General features: G+C 34.2%; 1 protein-coding gene across 6 annotated transcripts in view; it reads left to right on the plus strand.

Moving 5' to 3' along the window:
- The window catches only part of PPP2R5C (protein phosphatase 2 regulatory subunit B'gamma), an 86,200-nt gene extending 69,949 nt beyond the window's left edge, over nucleotides 1-16,251 (plus strand). For 4 of the 6 annotated variants that reach the window (XM_054197876.1, XM_054197879.1, XM_054197877.1 and 1 more), the window contains 7 exons: nucleotides 305-358; nucleotides 2,995-3,165; nucleotides 3,729-3,856; nucleotides 5,429-5,530; nucleotides 7,649-7,721; nucleotides 10,027-10,143; nucleotides 13,301-16,250. In XM_054197876.1, the coding sequence (XP_054053851.1) occupies nucleotides 305-358; nucleotides 2,995-3,165; nucleotides 3,729-3,856; nucleotides 5,429-5,530; nucleotides 7,649-7,721; nucleotides 10,027-10,143; nucleotides 13,301-13,432 (777 nt within the window). In that variant the 3' untranslated portion in view covers nucleotides 13,433-16,250. Of the gene's footprint in view, nucleotides 1-304; nucleotides 359-2,994; nucleotides 3,166-3,728; nucleotides 3,857-5,428; nucleotides 5,531-7,648; nucleotides 7,722-10,026; nucleotides 10,144-13,300 lie in introns of all 6 variants that reach the window. The other 2 variants (XM_054197874.1, XM_054197875.1) reach the window with 2 other exon arrangements.
- Nucleotides 16,252-17,282: the final 1,031 nt, after the last annotated feature.

Raw genomic sequence — 17,282 nt, forward strand, 5'->3', positions numbered from 1 at the left:
TATGTTTGAAAAGGTTAAGTGTGCTGAAATGCAAAGTACTAGGTCTAAAAAGAAAACATCAAATTACGTGTTTGTCTATATTATAACCCAGAAAAAGGTGAGGACAGATTTGGGAAGGTTGGGAAAAATTGGTAAAAAGTATTTACCCTTTTATTGTTTGAATTGTCTGCCAAATAATTTCTGTAAAACTACAGAAAAACTGTTGTGTTTTTGAATTCAGTAGTGTTCTCCACTTACTGTAGTGATTCAAAGTGTGTTAAGTTTCACGGTGAAAATTAATAAGAATCTTTTTCTTTTACTGTAGCTGGCATACTGTGTAGTTCAATTTTTAGAAAAGGACAGCACGCTTACAGAACCAGTAAGTTTGTCTTACTATTATTATATATTTTGAAATATTAATATCCTTTTCATCTGTAGAGTGTTTAAGGAGGTTTTGGGAACAAAGTATTGATATGTGGTTGTTTTTATTAGGAAAAATCAAACATTTAACCATTTTGATGTTTCAAATTCAGTTTTCCTACAGTTGTTTGGAATGTCCAAAATGAATTAGAACAACCTCTTACAAACAGACCAGAGTTTATTCTGCTTATTTTGTTCTGGCTGACTGGCTATGAGGTGGTTGATCCAGAAGCAATTTAGTCAGAAATTAGCTTGCCTGAACTGTGCTCCGTTGAGAGACTGATGTTACGATGGAACACAGCTTTCTGGCACACAGAGCAAGGCTTTTGAGTAAGATCCTGTTCATGTCTACCAAGTCTGGACCATAGACACAACGAGATTTTGGTCTGGCTGCACATAATTGCACAGATGAGTACTTTCAATCGTCCTTCATAGCATATAATGTTTTGCCTCATTACACCCAATATTAGGAAGGTAAGTAGTAAGAACTAATAAGTTTAATCACTAAGTAAAATGATTGCTACTAACAAAAGTGCATGTTATTATAACCAATTCCATTGTAAAATGGGAACTGGGATTCTTGAATTATGCAGCTGAGCAAGAACTGTCTTCTACTTCGAGCTTCTAAGATATCAAATCTCAGGCATTCTGTCATTCGTGCTATATAAGATCTTGAAATCTTAGCTTTCTTCCAGACATCAGCTAGGATGTTACATATTTCCTAGTATAAATCTGAATGAATATGCATCCAAGTTTGTTTCCCTTTTTGATCCCAAATTAGTACATGATTACAACATTCTTTAAAAACTTAACACATGCATCACCAAAGTACTAAGTTCCCCTTCAAAAATTGTGTTCATTACAAAATAAAACGCTTTGTTTCCCCTTGTGATTGTCATATAAGACTTTTTGACATCTTATTAAAAAATCTGCATAAATTTCCCAAGGCTTCATTGAGGACATAGTGTCTGCTTTCATGGTTAAATAATACATACATGAAAGATGCACTGATATCTCACCGAGTTGTCTTGTCAGTGATGATATTAAACATTGCTTGTAGTTTTCAAATATAAAAAGCTGGACTTCGGTAAAAGTGTCCTCCATTTCAGAAAACAAAAACAGAGGCTGCTTTTTTTTCCTAAATGAGAGAAAAAAAAAATTATCTGAGGGGAAGGCTAGTGGATTGTTGCAACTTCTAAGCTGTATAAAAAGACAAATAGAAACTTTATTTTAAAAGAGTTTTTTCAAGAAGTCTGTACTGGTTTGGTTGTTGGGTTTTTTCTCTAGTTCTGCATCTAGGACCAGACGGATGCTGTCATATTTTTGTTCTTTATGTGGCCTTTTAGTCTTTAACCACAAAACAAAAGCCTTTATAAATTTATACATTCACAGTTACATTAATTTCTCATCAAAAATATCTAAATTTAAGATTGAGTGCTATGCCAGTCATTTTTAAGTGTTTAACACGGTTTAAATATCCTTTGAAGGAAAATGTCTTTCTATTTTAATATTATTTGGCACCATATTGCCACAGGTGGAAAATAAGTTTTATAGTAAAAAATAATAATAATAAATTAATATCTTTGGTTGGAATACTGACATCTTTGGGGAAAAACTCATCGTCCTTTCATAATAAAAACATTCGTATCTACTTGCGTTTTCCTTAAATCAGAAATTGCTAACAGCACAAGAGTCATTATTCCTTTAATGGTGTATTTTTGAAGATTCTTGAATAAATTATGATGTAATCGATAACTCCACTAATAAATACAATGTGTAAATATATTTAACTGCTAAACTAGTATCACTTTTCAGACTTAAATTCTTCTACTTACATATTCAATAGATGAAAGAGTTTGTTTTTCAATTAAACTTCAGAAACCTTTCCCACAGATGTATAGACTCTCTCTGAAGAGTTGTGAGCCAGCTGGCAGGCGACTTCCTGTTGTGTCACGTTTTTATGGATCCTTTAGTTGTCTTCCCCCAACACACACTTCTCCACCTGTGTTTTGAGCGTTCATGGTTTGCTGGGCAAAAACTGTTTCAGCAAGCTGGGTAAATAACTTAATAATCATGAAGAAAGTTAAGACTTTGATTGTAGTAATATAGTCAATTAAATAAAACTCAGCGTTTTAAGAGCAACATGCCTAGAGTAGTCAGTCACCTGTCAATATGGTAAACCTTTTCTTAAAATATAATGATAGAACTTAATTTCTTGAGCTTTGGAGCACGCCTCCAAGAAATTGGAGATTGAAAGCTGCTATGACTTAAGTGGCAGATAATTTTCCCCATAGTATAATAGCAAATTTGCACATTGATTTGATGATCATGTTAAGTTAGCCATCAGGTTACTTTCTTTAGTCTTTTGATTATAATTTTTGAACGTGTCTTTTAAGTGTATAACTTTATTTTCTGAAGAAGTGTTTTTTAGACCTATTAACAGTTACTTCTGTGACACTGAACGATAATCTGACCACTGCTGTCACATGGGACAAGAAATCTGACTTTTGTGTTCTCTTTAAAATATCAGACTTCTTAATGAGATATAATTTTGTGCAAATTATCGTAAAGATTATGTTCGTTTTGTCTCTACAGGTTGTAATGGCACTGCTGAAATATTGGCCAAAGACTCACAGTCCAAAAGAAGTCATGTTTTTAAATGAACTAGAAGAAATTTTAGATGTTATTGAACCATCTGAATTTGTAAAAGTTATGGAGCCTCTTTTCAGACAGCTAGCCAAATGTGTGTCCAGCCCACACTTTCAGGTCTGTACTTACTGAATGTACAATAATAGGAGGATTTTTAGAAAGCAGACTGGTTAATGGTATTACCTACTATTATTCACCATAATTAGTTTTATTTGTTGCCAAAGTCTTCAATTCTGTGTCCAATTGTAGGGATTCAAATGTTCAGTTTTATTGTTTCTTTTCAGCAGTGTGGTATGTGCATTCATATTGGGTGATTCACTTAGGTGTTATGCTTAGCATAAAGGCTTAAAAGCTCTGTTTTCAGAAGTACCTGAACCCTTTCGGTACTTAGTGTTTTCATTTCATGCTTGTAATGGAATTCTACAAATACTCTTTCTTGGAAAAACATTTCTTTGCTTGAATTTCAGAGTTCATAGGTTACAGTTTGAATTGTGTCCCTGTCATGGAAAAAACAATTTTTCCATCTCTCTTTCCATCAACTCCGTAACTCCCATTTGCACTAGAATAATCCAAATCTAACTTTTAACTTTTCTTAGCTTTCCCTTATATTTGCCTAATGTTTCAATTATTTGCTCTTTAAGAGATTTTCTGAAGAAGTGCCTTTTTTCATGTCGTCTTAGGTTGCAGAGCGAGCATTGTACTACTGGAATAATGAATATATTATGAGTTTAATTAGTGATAACGCAGCAAAGATTTTACCCATCATGTTTCCATCCTTGTACCGGAATTCAAAGACGCATTGGAACAAGTAAGGAACACTTGTAAAAATAAAATTCTACTACTTATGTCTAGTTTTAGGGTTAAAAGGGGTTCAGATCTTTGAGTTGCTATTTGTAACAGTGCATTGAGCTGTTAATTCTATGACATTAAAGTTGCTGGATAAGGAGGAGACTACTATTGTCAGAATTTTTAGGAAATATTAAGAATTGAGGAAGGTAGTTTTTCCTTTTTTCATTAAACAAGAAACAGTGGTTTAGTGCATCTAATCCATGACGTGTTTTTATTAATACAAAGCAAAATTGGCATTAATCTGTAGTTCATATACGTCTAAAGACTAACTTTATTTTCTGATTTCTAACCTCTTTGCTGGTTTGCATTTCTTCTGCATTCTAGTGGAATACGTTGTAGATCAGATCATTTTTTCCTTTCCTTTTTTTTTTTTGGCCCCCTTTTTGTTTATTGTTTTCTCTTTTTTTTTTCTCCATTGACTATTTTCACTTTTTTTCCCCGCAATACCATGTACTTACGCATGAAAACAGTCCCGGTCAGCTCCTTTCTGCAGCTGTTCCATTGTAAAGGGCCTCTTTGTTTGAGCTATTGTGCAACTGCTGGGATGGTGAAAGTATCACAGTCTAGCACTGGCCATGAATTGAGGGCTGCTGGTCGGTTGGCCAAGAATGAGTAATCAATCTGCCACTAAAAGAAATGGAAGATTAAGTGACGTTAAAATGATTGGTTACTGTCACTGGATGTAAGCAGTAACAAATAAAGTACTCATTAATAACATTCTGATTCAGTGATGCAATGTACATAGTAAATGTGGATTGCTGTCGGTTGTTTTTTCTGGCATTCAAGGCCCTGCATTCATTTTATTCTGGGCAGAAGTCATGCTACCCAGTACAGCTGCACTCTTACTTGTAACTCACATGTGTGGTACAAAGTAATCATTTAACTGATTGCTTTTTGGATTTAATGATCAGCAATAGATTACAGACTTGAACTGTAAATTTCTCTATCGAAGTGCTTCATAAAGCAGATTATTTTTGTTTAATTTTTCTGATGTTTTCCACCTCACTTTTCTAACACTTTTCTAAAAGAGTCCTGGCATAATTGTGTTGAAGTGAGTGCTGTTGCTGTGTGGCAGTTTTCACAATGAATGGTATCTTTTCTAGGCTCCTTTTAATCACTAACTTTTTTTTTCTTGAATTTGTCAGTTGCCAGTAAGTTACTTATATTGAGGTCTTTAATTTCATCTTGCATTTTCTCTAATAATCCTAGTTTGATTAGTGTCAGCTACTAAATTTCAAGACTAGTCCTGTATTGATAACACATAGTATTAAAAATGAAGTTCAAACATCAGAAGCATAAGTGACAAGTAGTGCTATAGAGTAAGAAAACTGCATTCAAAGTTGGTAATTTTAGTACTTGTAATTAGCCCTTTTGAGGGTAAACTTGAAACTTCCACTAACTAGTTTTGTTTCCACTTCTTCTGAAATGATGTAATTTTCCAGTTATGTAGGCTATTGGCTACTGTTGACCAGAAAAAATAGATTTCAAAGTTTAAAGTACTCTGAGTTTCAACCAGAAGTTTTACTTATAGGACAATACATGGCTTGATATACAATGCTCTGAAACTCTTCATGGAGATGAACCAAAAACTGTTCGATGACTGCACACAGCAATTTAAAGCAGAAAAACTGAAGTAAGTTTTCATGTCAGTGTGTCTGTCTGTTCTTGAATAATTTGTTCAGAGTGCTTTAGCTCTGAAAAACTACTGTGTCTTTAGTGGGAAGTCGCCCATTTGATTACAGTACGGCAGTCTCAAAATTGACTTGGTGAAACTTCTTGTTATATATAAACTGTTAAAATCTTCTTAAGCTAGTCTTTCACCTAATGCTGCTGGGGGTCACCATCTTCCTAAAAATTAATTTTTTGAGAGGGACACTGCTAATTGTGGAGCCCAGTGTAAAAGATCTGTTAAATAGTTTAATTTACATCCTGTGTTTATTTTAGCATGCTTTATTTACCCGGCGTTATTTTCTTTTATGTTGTCACTCAGTTCTTCCCAAAACGCTTTTCCAGTATTTTTCAGCATTGCATTGTGTGTGAGCGTATGTGCGTGTTTTTTCTAAAAATTACCCAAAATAAAGTTGTTACTCTACTGTAATACAGGACATCCATACGTTATTTGCCAGAAGAATCCTGCTGGGTTTAGAATATTTTTGCATAGGCCGGTGAATAGAGCAGGGATTTGGAAGCTAGAATTTTTCTGCTTTGTGCCCAAAACTGCAGCTGACTTTTATGATCTTAAAGTCACTTATCTTCTGTTCTGCTATTTCCAGCTGTGTTACATAGAGATAATTTTTTGAATATTCAGTATATGATAAAGCCTACTGAAGTGAGATTGAGAAGAATTAATGGTTTGTCTCTCATTTTAGGGGCTGGGGAGCATAGTTAGAAAGTGGGTATTGAAAATACCTGGAATTTAATTTAATTTTATTTTTAATTTCAAAGTGAACAGGGATTCCTTCAGGTAGTAGTTAAAATCATACACCTATTTTAAACCAATATATTGGAGGTAGTACAGATTCTTAATGTAGATTGATTTGTCCAAGTTTTGAAGTTCCTTATTACAATTTAAGTAGAATTGAGCTTGTAGTATAATAATTTTAAGATATATGTGTATGTCTATACATAACAAAATGTGAACATTTGCTTTTTAAAAGAAGACTATGTTAGTCTCTCTTCCCTGATAGCAAATAAGTAGAATCCCTTTTAAATGGGAAAGAAGTCTTTTCTTCTTTATTTTTTGGGGGGGTTTTGGGTGGCATTTTGAGTGTAAACTAAAGCAGGCAAAGTGCTGAGTGACACAATAAAAAAAGAAAACGAAAAACAGTCCCCACCACAAAAGAATTTAAAAAGGAGTGGGTAAAGAGTTCTTCCCTCCCAGCCCAAACTTAATTGAGAGTTGGAGGCACATTTTGCGTGTTCTCAGAATATAACTCCTCTTTTTACATTTGGATCTTCCGCTCTATGCGTTGAAGCCTGAGAGCATTTTTAGCGCTCTTAAACTCAAAGTCCTTTTAAACTCTACCACCTTTCAAAGACGTGTGTTCGTTCTAGTTTCTACAATTATAAGTTATTTATCTGTAAGAAAGAAAGGAAAAAAAAAATTAGATTTTAGCGTTTTGAATTACATTAGCCATAAGGGAACCTTTCCTACTCTAATTAAAAAAAAAAAAAGGCATCCCGTGACATCCTTCTTGGCTTGTGACTCCTTTGAATGAGTGTGGTTTTGTCGCGTATTTCTCTGTTAGTGTTCAATTGAAAATGTCTCCAGGCCTTTTCCTTTAAACTATTACCTGAAGCCATTTGGCAGATTGACTGTAAGAATGTCTGCCCTTATTTTTGGGCAGTTGTTAGGTTTTTATGTTTCAATATAGAATTCAAATATTGTAACATTAAAACAAAAACACACTCTGAACATGGATCAAGACTTCTTTCTGGTTTAGTTTTAGCTCTTTTAACAATATACAGTTATTAAACTGGTATCAGCCAGTTTGTTGCTTTCATGAGAAAATAGACGTTTTTTTCCCTCTTAATGTTGCTTTGCGATCATGGGATATTGCTATGATGCAAATTATCCTGTCAACTGTAAGTGATGGTTTGGGCAGTAGGCTGAAACAGGCATAGCAAAATAATTTATTCTGTTGAATTCTTCTAGTGGGTTTCTTCATGTTTAAGAAACTATAAAGGTTGTGATGCAATATTCACCAAGCTGCTTTTGCCATTTTTGCTTCCAATTTTTTTTTTTTTTCAGAGAGAAGCTAAAATTGAAGGAACGGGAAGAAGCGTGGGTTAAAATAGAAAATCTAGCCAAATCAAATCCCCAGGTATTTAGAAAAGATTAACGTGTTCATGTTTAAATGCTTTAGTTTTTGTTAAATATCAGTGGGGGAAACAGGTCTGACAGATCATGGAAATAAAGCAATTTCACTAATTGTATTATGAAAGATATACAATAAAAATACTTTTAAAATTTATAACCTTTCTCTTGTGCAAGTAATTATTTTTTTTTAAAAAAGGTTTCTGAAAAGTATGATATGAAGTACTTCTTCCTTTTCTTATAGTAGGAGATATACTGTATTGCGGTTTGAAAAGTTATTGTGCAAAATTATGGAAAATATAGAGATGCCATAGTTGGTTTCTCTTGAAAGCTGTTTTGCAAACAATATATTACAAGAGAGATCTTTCTGCAAACTGTGAGTTATGACTGGTCAGTTTTCCTCTGTGTCAAATGGATTAAAGGAATATTGTACGTTCTTGTCTGCTGCATTTGTTCTCATACTTGCATTGAGGCGGTCTCCTGGTGAACCTGCACCTCAGGTTCTTACTAAAAGGAAAACATCCTGTCAGGTGCTACTTGATCTAACTGAAATTTTGATAAAGAAGCAAAAGTCCTTTAGACTATTCATTATATTTTGAAATTATGGGAGAAGGGGATGGTTTGGCTCGGGTTCCCCCCCCACACACACTTAATTTGCTTGGAGAATGCTACCAGTTTTGCTTTATCTCAGTCATACTGATTGCTGTTATAGCTAAAAAAAGCCCCAAATATTTCAATTACTTTGCAGCCAGAATTTTATTATAATGCAGCAAGAAACTTACTGTACTGTATCTTTCCAACATCGTCTAGCTGAGTTTAAAGTGGTAGAAGATGGAGTAATGGTACTCTATAAACAGAAGAGGGACACTTTATGATCTCAATGCTATTTTAAAACAGAAAGTATGGGGTCATCTTTTTTTTTTTTTCTAAGGAGGAGGAATTTCATAATTTTTTTTTCCTCTTGTGGCATTTTTCAGGGAACAATTACTAAACTGCTCAAATAAAATTTGTTAAAATTAAACAAAATGTCAGTTGACAACAGATCAGTTAATCAAAAAAGAACTGTTCATATGAAAGCAGCAGTTGACTTTCAGTGACAAAACATTAATCAGAGGAAAAAGCCTTGCTTGAAGAATACTTGATATACGTGGTCATTTGCTATCACATAGGATGAACTATTGTATGTCTGGCTAAATAAGGGGATTGACTTGTAGTAGTAAAATTTAGAGTCCTACAGTGTAAATTTCCTTTTCTTCACAAGTGATTTTTTGTAACTGTGTACATTTTCTGAAACTGTTCAACACAACTGTATACAATATGTTCTGTGTAGTATGCTTGAAGAGAGCTAATAATTGGAAGCTATTTAAAATAAAAATTATTAATTTGAAAACTGAGTGCTTGACATTGAGGATATAAATGCTTTTAGCACTCTATGGAGTAGATTTTTAAGGGTTTTTTTGCCTTGGATTTTCTGTTAACTTTTAGACTAATTACTGGCAATTCCTGTTGTTCGGAGCTATTCCTGACTGTGCATAACACAAGAATACATTTTAAGATTTTTAGATCATTATACTTATTAAAACCTTGCTGTGAGTTTTTTCTATTTTGTCACATCTGCATTGTTATTGGTACACTCAGATACTAAAATATTTCTAAGAAAAAATGGATGAAAAAGTGTGTGTGTGTGTTTGTAAACAAGTTTTGATTTCAAGACCACATACACCTCATCTGAATTAAAATAGAATGTAAAATACTGAGATTGCTGTACAGTAAGCTGTTTTTACAATATTTTTTATTGCTATTATTCCCAAAAGACTTTTATGGCTGTTTTACTTTCTCGTATTTTGTTTTGAAATTATTTTAAATATATGTTAACCGTATTTGGTTAACAGTGTATTTTTAAACAGTGTATTTTCTCTTCCAACACAAAATTGCACCAGAAAGTAAAATCATTGTGTTTGGGTTACTACACTGTTCACAAATCACTAGGCAATCAATGTATTAATAAGGTTTCAGATAAATGATTGCTAAAGTAGACATTCAGTACTAGCAAAATCTGAATTTTTTTAAAATTCAATCTCAGATAATCAAAGCATATTTGTTGTATTCTGACTTTTCTTTTTCAACAGGACATTTCTGCCAAGTGAAAGTGTTGGAGTTCTGTATTAAAATTTATTACTTGGTGCCTGGAAGCATAAGATATCAAATCTAATCTCAAATAACTAATCATATCATTCAAATGCTCAAATACACTCTTAGTATTTAGGTATTACTACTTAGAATGATTATTTTAACACTTTGCATTTTATTAGTACCCAACATATAGTGACACGAGTTTGCTGAACAGTCCTGTTGCAATGGAAACAGATGGGCCTTTAATTGAAGATTTGCAGATGCTGAAAAAGACAGTGAAAGAAGAGGCTTGTCAGGTAAAGCCATGTGAAGATAACAAAGTACTCTAAATTATGATTTTATTTTTTTTTTAAGCAACTGCTTATCATAGGCATAAACGTGGGTTATATTTTTCAGCCCTGTAACCATTTATCCTAGAGTAATAAACTTCATTAGAGCTGCTGCTTTTAAGTGACACTGTAGCAGCTAGCAATACAAAGTTATATTTCTAATGCCTGTGAATCTGCGGTGTGGTCTCTTTTGACATTTCTTCTACAGAAACTTCCATTTTCTTTTCACTTAGAAAAAAGCTTTTTGTGTCGTGATGGGAACCTGGATTACGCTTTAAGGATAGTTAAAAATATGGCTAAAATCTACCACATCATGTTCTATTCTCTTCTCTATAAAACAATTTTTTCATAAGGAAAACTTCTATACAATGTAGTCAGATTCTGTGATGACATTTTTATTTGTTATTCAGAGTTGTCTTAGTGGCTAAAGCTACTATGTTTTGAAAAAAATGTGTAAAGTGTGCATTTGTCTTGCCCACTCATGGGTCTTCCTCCTCAGTCCACCATCTGTTGTGTTCCATTAGCTACTACAGGGCAAGGACTCTCAAGGTCATTCCAGTTTTTTCGTCTTTAGCTAATAGTTAGTGATCTTCAGGCATTCTTAATTTAACTTCAGTTAAGTGGAACTGGAATCCTGACATTCAAACTAGAGATTTAAACTTGGAGCTGATGGAAAATGGAGAGGTGCCAGGGAGCACTGCAGCATCACTAAGATGTCTGGTAGAAATATCAGTAATACGAATATATTAAATCAAGCAATGTTTAAGACCGGAGAAATGATCTGGAGCTGGAAAAACAGGTTGAGATCAGAGATAATGTCTGTAAATTTGAACCAATGTCTCAAACAAGAAACTTAATAAAAATAAGCATATGGTCAACATAACCTCCTACATTACTTTCCTAAAATTCCGGTGTCACTATCCTACAAGATTATATTTTATTTATTATTTGTACTATGGCATTTTAGATGAAGGTCAAAATCAAAAGAAGTGCCGGAATGCCTCCAAGACATGCTCAGTGATTGCTGTTTTTTAAACACTTATCTCTGCAGTAGAACCCTATGCATTACATGTTAACCTTGGTGGCCTGTCCAGCGCAATGGAAGAGGGTAGCATTCCCCTGACTGGGAATGCTGGTTAGAGCTAGTCAGTGAGCAGCACTGGGCTTACTAAAGGTTCTAAACCTCTGCCTTTCTTCAGATCTTGGATAGTTTTAAGTCAGGCCCACATGATGGGGAGAGGGCCTTCCTTTCACTAGATCCAGAGCCTAAAGCCAGTTCTACTGGAGAAGGGTACATAGAAGATTGTTGAAAAAAACCAAACGAGTACTGCTTAATCTTAGAGTTGTGTTGATGGTAGTGTCTGTCTTTTACTATGCTTTTTCCTAGGACATAACTGTTTTCTCAAGATTCATGAGACCTTGGTTCACTTTCCATCTTGGTCAGAGGGAAATAAAACTCATACCTCCTAGCTCTGAGTGCTCTAACGTTAGTTCTAGAAGAAAAGCAGCCAAAGTATGACTATATACTAGTAGTTGGGACAAGCAGTTAACAACAAAGTTCCAAATCCCAGCTGCTAGAAGTGTCTGGGGACTTAGGCCAGTATTATACAATATAAAATACACAAAAAGTAACAGCAGTCCAGACTGAACCAAAGGACTCTAACTGGATCTTACCTTCTTTTCTACAAAGAATTCAACTTCAAGAGCTATAATGTTTGGCCTATGTACAGCTTTGTTTGCTAGAGTTCCAGCTGGAAAATGAGCGCATTGCATTCCTATGGATGAGCTTGATTTCCCCCTCCCAGCCCCAATTGTCAGAAGGGGTGAGGATTAAAAAAGTGACGCTAATAGAAAAGAAACAAATGGCAAACTAAAAATTCTGAAAATCGGGTTACATTCTTTAGCCATCTGTCCAAGTGGGTGCTTTCCTGCTTTTCCTTGCTCAGAAAGTGTGCAAGAAGTAAATGAGATGACTAGAAAGGTACAAGCCCATTTTTTTACAAGATCCTGTCCTAACAGAGCTAAGAGAACTGTTTGAAACAGGAATTCTTATTATTAGAAAAACATACAGAAGTCTGTGAGAGGGATAAAGCTTGCAAGAGGACTGATAAGTCTGGGTCACTAGGAGAAAAAGGGTTGGTTAAGGATTAGGCTCTTGCAGAAAGAAAGCTAGGTAGGGGGGACACTGGAAGACAGTTATGTATCCCTTGCTAAGTACCATCAGAAATTGATGCTGAAACAAGTGGTGTTACAATTACCAGTTTAAGGGGGGGAGGGGGACAAATCAAAAGGACAACTTAGGTTATTTTTGAAATAAAACTTAAGAAGGGAGGAACTATGTAAAGATACAGTTTCAGTGACAGTAAGGTCTGTGCCAGAGCTTAGGGGTGTAGAAGAATGTCCATACTGAAGAGGTGATGGAATGACTGAGGAAAGTAGACCAGGAGTTTTTTCCTATACCAGACTATGTTTTTAGGGAATACTCTTTGCTACAATAACATTTGACCACCGTGACTTACTAACTTTTTGAACGTGCTAGTAAATCAATGGCAAAGTAAAAACCAATCAGTTTTTGTAAGGTCTTTTTTTAACAGAACATGAATAAACATCATTGATCTAACAGGCAAATTAGGGTACATGAGACAGACAGGGGGACTATATAAAGACGCCATTATATAGTTTGAAGGCAACTCTGGTAGGAATACTGTCTGGTTTTAAGAGAGCATCAGTGAAATAATACAGCAGAACCCTCAGTTTTCAGTACGTGAAAAAACTTAATCGTTTGTCTTACATGTAGAGACATACAAAATGAAAAATAATTGAGAAGATAGATGATTATAACATTTTAAAAAATAAAATTAAGTGATAATCGTGGTAATAATGTCATGATTGCTGATAGTTTAGAATTGGTTTGTTGTTTCTAATGTTTCTTCTTAGCAAAAAAAAATGGTTTCAAGACTTGAAACTGGGTAGCTGGTGGGATAAAGAGGAGAAAGTATGAACTTTTTCCCGTATGCTTTTATTTCTTTTCCCGTAAGTGAACATACTGATGTGCAAGAAATACTTTTAAGTAATTGTTTAGTAATTAATACTTTTACCCAACTTTGTTCTATTTTTATTTCAGGCACAGAAAGATCAGAAAAAAGATCGTCCTCTTGTGCGACGCAAGTCAGAACTGCCTCAGGATATCTATACCATGAAAGCCTTGGAATCACATTGCAGAGCTGATGAATTAATATCACATGATGGGCATTAAACTATTACAGCGAAATATTATTTTGGAGGAAAAGGTTTTTTTCTGGACTCAGTTCTACAGTAGAACTTACTTTTTTGTGCCATACCAATCAGTTACACACAAAGTCAAAGCTTTCTTCAACCCAGTTCTGTAGGCAATAACTTAATAGAGTATGCAGCTCAAGATTAGTAGTTCAAACAATGGTAAATTACCCAATTCCATACGCAGAATATTGGGTTGACTATAATCAAGTGGACACAATTTCCTGGAGGTGTTATCATAGTACCAGCTACCTGATAACATGCAGTTTTTATAGTTACATTTGAGAAGAGCATTCTATAAACTCTTTCCATCTAAATAAGTGAATGACCAATAGTTGGTACTAATGATAAATGTGTGTTTTCAAAAGTAAAATTATTTCAAATTTCAGTATTAAACTTTTTCTAGGATCTATCAACTTTACAGTTGTTTCCACATTATTGCTGTCTTGTAATATACCAGCAGTTTTGAAAATACACAATTATTCTTTCATATTATAAAACATGGCTTACAAGCTGGTAACTTTCATGACAATCCTCAATCATCATTCCTTTCTAAGAATTCTGTAAATTTATTTCTCCTTTACTTAGGATAAAAGATCTATATCTATATATACCATGTCCTAATACTTTATGTATATTTAAAGCCATATTTTCCAGTCTTTAGTGTATACTACGACACCAGTATTCCAGATACGAACTGGTAGAAGAATTTTTCCTAAAATGAAAATTTGTTTACTATGACTGGGAATAGACTGAATATAAAATTTCATTTTTAAGTTTTTTTTAAGTCAATAAAATACTCTTTCACTGTTTTCTCCCTTATCTGAGCTTTTAATACTCAGCATTTTTCTTGGGCTCTAGGAGTTCAATATTCCGTGGCAGATATTATGCGCGATTTCAGTTGCATCAGTTTTTATCTGGAAGGTGGACATAACCTTTCAGGAAACACAAGATCACAAGCTTGTTAAAATAAGAAAAAGAACAGACCCTTGAATTCCATTCTGCTTCTTATTAAATGAGTCTAAGAGCTGAGGAGATAGTGACCATAATTTTGCCGTGAAAATATTTTTTGTTGTTGTTGTAAAGAGCACATGTGCTGCAAATACACCTCACAAGTGAACTGAAAATGCATCTGAGTTGCTGATGATCTTCAAATGCTGCTATATATTCCACAAGATTACTTGCATGTAATGAGCTTTTTGTTGTAGATGGAAAAGCACGGGAGGAAAATCTCTTTAAAAATATAGTGCTTTGTCTTCAATATTTGATTTCTCTCAGGGTGGCCAGTATTTTGACTTACTTATCCTGCTTACAAGCTGTTTGAAATGTGTTCTGCTATTCTAAATGGGTGATTAGTTTCTTTTGTCTCTGGCAGTAACATATTATAACTTAATGTTTAATGTCTTGATGCGTAAAGAGATAAAAACGTGGCTTCTTTAAAAATAGTTTTGTTTTACTTTTTAAGGAAGTATAACGTCTCCTGCATCCATTAATAAAAAAAAAATTACGCAAAGCAGACATTCATAGTAATAACCATGTGCAGATGTAGTGCCTGCTGTTTGTTGGTTGCATTTAACATTCAATTTTCAATATTTGTTACGTTGTCTATTGGAAGAAAATTGTGGGTGATAAATATTGGCTTACAACAACTAAATTTAAAGACCAACCCAACCTTTAAGTGGAATGTCCACTGTGTCTGAAAACATTTCCTGTAAAACTTGAAAAAGAATATGCTTTACCATTAGGATAAACTATATTAAAACAGTTTAAAGATGCCTTCTCCTTTTGAGGGAAAAAGGGTGCTTTTTTAATTGTGTAAAGCAATGTCTATGTATTTTGATATACCATTGTTTGAACTTCCATCTTTAGCTGGTAGGTTATCAGTTACCTTTGATTTTGGGTGTTCAGTATGTTTGTGCAAGAGGTTGCTGAAAGGAATTATTCTTATGTTACCCAAGGGAAAAAAAAACACTGTATATCAATGTTTGATTGATTGTGTGATGCTCAACGTATAAGAACATCTTTCACTGTCTAGATTTTATTTCTGTGCTTTATTGAAGATAAACACTCACCAAAAAGGGAAATATTACAGTATTTTTAAAGGCTTAAAGTTCACCATAAATTCATATTTGACATTTTGGGCCACTGAACATTTGCTTAGTCAATATTCCAAAATCTATCACCACTAATGGTTTAGCATGTTTGTTATCAATATTTATATGCTTCTTATAATCCTGTACTAAACCATTCTAAAACTAATACATCCAAAATAAAAAGAGAAGTTAAAGTAGTATTTTGGTGACTGTTGTTCTTCATAAAGTTCTGTGTCTGACACCCTCCCCTGTTTTCCAAAATTATACCTGTACATCAGGAATGTCAAAAGTAATATTACAAGTGTCTTTTTAGTGTGGCTTTAGTATGGCTTCATTTTAATATTGTACATACATTGTACCTTGTTTTATGGTAATAAGTAATAAAAATGTAGACTTCATATTTTGTACAGAATCGTCCTATGTACAGAATAAAAAGTTCCTAGAAACAGCAAAAATAGGTAAGTGGCACAATTATTTTTCATTAGACAATATCTGTAACATTATGCGTTAGTGGAATGTTAAGTTCAAATGTACCTACATATTTTTTAACATTTTGTAATTCAATTTTTTGTTCTGGCATTGTTTCTGAAGAACTTCATACACCTGCCATTTAATATGCTTTTATCTAATTTTAAAACTTTAAAAAAAAAAAAGGTGTATTATATGGACAAATAAAGAACATGTGAATTTTACTTGCTCATCATGAAACTAAATTTAGCACAGGGCGTTTGGGGGTGTGTTCAGATTATCATTTTTTGCAGAATCAGCTGTATAAATTAAAAAAAAAAGAAGAAAAAAGAATTATGGAAAAGCCATTATTAAAAAAAAATGGGAGTAATGGATATTCAGTAAAAAAACAGACTTAACTTTTAGAACAACTATCAGTACTGAAAGGAATTTTGTAAATCTCCAGTCTACAAATATGAAAGACCCACCTTTCGTACCACAGTAGTTTCACCTGTAACACTCCTGTATTGACAGACTTCAAGCAAAGTAGCCGTAAAATCAGGGGTTACAGTGTGGTAGGTGATACGTGGGCAGGTGACAAGGATGTAGGAAAAAACTGAAGTCTGCAGTAGGAATTGACTTCCCTCTGGAATCCGTAAAAGTCCCCAAAAGAACTAAGGAAATCACTCGCATAAAGCTGACTTTTGGTAAGTGGTGGGTTTGGGGGAGGGGGAATTGTAGGGGTTTATAAGCCTGGGATCAATATCTGACTATGGACTTGGGGTACAAATGTAGCAGATTTGGGTTACAAATGAAGCCTTTGCCCCCTGAAAGTAATAGTTTTCTGTAGGAGCTCAGAAATAAACTCCTTACATGCACTCCCAAGTGCAATGGTGGGAATCAAAAACTAGATACTGAAACAACTGAGGATACAGTCATTCTGGTTTCAGAATTAGGGTCAAATACCTCTGAAAATACAATGTTTTAAAATACTGACAGTAGTGGCATTTTTTCTATAAAAGTTCCTTATCGAGTTGCAAGCGTGTTCGGGAAGTGAACTTCAATCCTTTCTCTCTACGGGTATTAAGCTCAGGGGTTTTGACCAACAGCCTTTTTTGGCCTTGCTGCTTGGTTTGTTTTTTAGAAGTGGAAAGGAAGGTGCTAGTGTAGCACAAGCATGCTTGGGTTTGGAGGTTTGCCATTTGCGTTATGGAAACTATTTTAGTACCTTACAAATGTACTTACAGGAGATTCCAGGTTAATCCCAGGTATCCTTGTGGATCCCATGAG

Source organism: Rissa tridactyla, chromosome 4 (assembly GCF_028500815.1).
Source record: "Rissa tridactyla isolate bRisTri1 chromosome 4, bRisTri1.patW.cur.20221130, whole genome shotgun sequence".
Taxonomy (NCBI): domain Eukaryota; kingdom Metazoa; phylum Chordata; class Aves; order Charadriiformes; family Laridae; genus Rissa; species Rissa tridactyla.